This window comes from Gymnodraco acuticeps, unplaced genomic scaffold (assembly GCF_902827175.1).
Source record: "Gymnodraco acuticeps unplaced genomic scaffold, fGymAcu1.1, whole genome shotgun sequence".
NCBI classification, from domain to species: Eukaryota; Metazoa; Chordata; class Actinopteri; order Perciformes; family Bathydraconidae; genus Gymnodraco; species Gymnodraco acuticeps.
In genome coordinates this window covers 1525743-1528978 of record NW_022992336.1, presented here as the reverse complement: position 1 = coordinate 1528978, position 3236 = coordinate 1525743, and the positions used below count along the sequence as shown (strand labels likewise).

Here is a 3236-nt window from a genome sequence, read left to right as displayed (position 1 = left end):
GAGTAAATGTGATTTATTGGATTAATGTGTGCAAATAAAGTCCAGATATTTGTTAAAAAACATAAACTGTATTCTTTCCTCCTCCACTTTTCTCACCATTGATCTTCCCCATCTTTCACTGTCACATCCTTTTAGCTGTAGATGTCTTTTTAATAGTTCAACACATTAAGACTGAACAGATTCCTCTGATTACAGACATTTGATGCGTTGGATCACTGACCACTACGCTGTCAAGCCTCCATGTTTGATTTGTGACTGTGGCCAGTGGATTTGATCTCAACACGATCGACTAATTATGAATTATGGACATGATTTGTGCTATGAGCTGCAGCGAACTGTGTCCACAAGTGTGTGGGAGACAGCCCTGCTGGGCCTTAGTGCGTATGTTTAAGCGCATAGGAGGAACATTAACATGATATCACAAGAGATATTCAAATGTTACTACTTTAACTATTTAGCTCCCAGTGAACTCCTTGTGAAGTCTGGCAGGGAGTCTCAGCTTCAGTCAGAGTGCAAAGTTCCTCTTCCTCTACAGCAGGTCGATGTATTCATTTAGAAACACCAACCATCATCATCCTAATGAGCAGGGGAACTAGGCAGAGACCCTTATGTCCGTAAACATGCAGAACTAAGAGAAAAAAGCAGTTTTCCCAACAAGAAGTTCATAAAGTAATGTAATGTGATCACATCGTAAGGTTGATAATAAATAAACTGCACATTAAACACGTCTACCCTTCTTGATTTTTATGTGATTGTTTTTATTTTTGTTCCCCCCCACAGGAACCGATGGCTAATGGCTTCCAAGGTCCCTCTTCCTCAATGTCTTCTCCATCTCATTTGTTGATCGGCTCCTACAGTGTGGACAGGGAAGTATTGAAAAAGCTGATAATCGGGGTCACTCTGGCAGCAGCCATCTTGTCCTACATCGTAGAGAAACTGTACACATAGAGTAAATGCAAACTAGAAGAAGGTGGTGAAGCAGGGAGAGGACGGTGGCATCACAGCAGCCCACACTGTGTTGGCAGCAGCTGAATTGAATTGATCAAGCTGTCACCTTGAATCCCCCGTAACATACTCCACATTGTCTTTTTCAACTGATTAAGTCAGTGTCACCTTCACAAATGTATTAGTGTATTTAAATGCTCTGTGAGAAATCTCTTGTTTCTGATACAGTTAGATTTGTAATTAAAGAGAGACCTTTTAAATAAAGGATTTAGTTTTACTTTTCATTCATTTTACTCAGCTGGCTCCAAACAAAGTGATGTCAGGGTCGCCTTATGTCATTGAAGGAAGAATGACTGCATGGGCAAAGACAGGTCAGCAGTCTTTACAGACCTTGGTAAACACCTTTTTATAAGAGTCTTTTTGGTACAAATAACACCCAAGTTACATTTGATTTGAATTATAACCCATTAGAAGTTCCTATACTTTCATATTTCTGTTTGATGTTAGTAGAACATTTCCTAAGTGTTGGCTCTTTCAGGAAGACGCTATGCTTGCTTGTTCACTGATGTCCATAGTTTGGTAAATAAGTGTTTTGGATCATGTCTTTGGGTCTATGTTGTTGTTGCAGGGATACATTAAGCACAATTATATTCGTCAATACTCGTGGAAAAAACTCTGTGCCAGAACAGAAGTGAAGATGATGATGAAGCTGTCAGTCCCTGAGTTACAGAGTGATTCTGTGTAAGAGTGTGTGTAATACTTTGGTTAGGCTTATTTTTAACTTTCATTTCAAAGTATTTATTTAACAAGAGACATGGAAAGTATATTTTCAGTTCTTCATAACACACTTCTTTCTCCTTGTCTTTGAAGGGGTTTGATAGCAGTATTTTTTTTGTAATGTGATCTTGGTTGGTTTTGTTTGTCATTTTCTGTTTTTAACTCATAATGACCCATTATTTTGTCTTACAGATTTGTTTGATTTGCATTGTTTGGTGTCAACTGAAAGCATTGTTTCGAAAATGTCTCACTTACCTGTAGTGGTCTTTAGCTGATCTCCACTTTTTTCCAATTTCTGCTGCCAACCTGATCCAATGAAGGTGAACAAGGACACATGTTCAGGAAATAGTATGCATTGCTAGATACCACTTTAGAGGAATGAGATTTGTTTTTGCTTCATAAGAAATTCAGATGAACTGTCCCTGTAATACAAATACTTTTTTTGGGTTAGTTGTGTTGTACAACGTCTGAGTCTAAATGTTTTTATTTGTACTAGCATTGTCTTAACCATCGAAAGCTGTTTAATAAAGGACAACACATTTTGTGACATGTGAAATGATGGATCACTGTCTGATTGATTGAATTATTAACATACATGACATAATACACTGACTTTTGTTTAGCATACTATTTGATTTTGAAGGGAGAAAATCAAGGCATGAATGTTTTTGACAAAAAAAAAACACATCAACAGTTCATCAAAAGTGCTTAACTTTATTTATTTTGTCCAAAAATAGAATAAAATCAGAGTTCAGAGTTCTTACAATAAGTAACCCTGATCTGCCTTTCAAACTTTTCCATGTTGCGTTCTTAAATTGAAGACACTGCCTGGAAATTCATTGGAAATTCCTTTAAATGAATGATTAGGAAGATGCAGAACTATATACTAAATACTAAAGTAGTGTCAAATTAAAATTGGAGGATTCCCATTTTTCTAACGTGCTCTGTATCGCACACTAATTGTCAGGAATAGAGTCTGTTGTGTTTCTCTCTGATGTGTTCTGTTTTGAGGCCCCAACATGTTGTCTGATATTTCCGAAAGTCAATAATGCATGCCCCAATTTGTGTGTCGCATTGCACTGGCACATGTGTCTCTGTCAGTGTGTCTTTCATGTGTGTGTACATGCCCTGCATACATTCCTAGTCACAAGTGTCTCTTTCAGCTCGTTTGTGAGCTTGTTTCTGTGTCACAAGGTGTGTGTGTGTGTGTGTGTGTGTGTGTGTGTGTGTGTGTGTGTGTGTGTGTGTGTGTGTGTGTGTGTGTGTGTGTGTGTGTGTGTGTGTGTGTGTGTGTGTGTGTGTGTGTGTGTGTGTGTGTGTGTGTGTGTGTGTGTGTGTGTGTGGTTCAGGAGTGACAGGACTCATCACTCTCTCATCCAGAAAGCCCTGTTATTAGAGTACCACTGTGTGTAGCCTACACACACAAACACACTGCCTTTGTATTATCTTAGTATATCATGCATTTTACCCATTCTGTTGACACCTACATGCATGTACCCTGGCTTTTTGGTTTC

General features: G+C 38.4%; 1 protein-coding gene across 1 annotated transcript in view; it reads left to right on the top strand.

Moving 5' to 3' along the window:
• cdkal1 (CDK5 regulatory subunit associated protein 1-like 1) overlaps positions 1–2283 on the top strand; it is a 303497-nt gene extending 301214 nt beyond the window's left edge. The window contains exon 15 of the mRNA XM_034208587.1: positions 781–2283. Coding sequence (XP_034064478.1) covers positions 781–948 — 168 coding nt within the window. The 3' untranslated portion in view covers positions 949–2283. The remainder of the gene's footprint in view (positions 1–780) is intronic.
• The last annotated feature ends 953 nt before the right edge of the window (positions 2284–3236 follow it).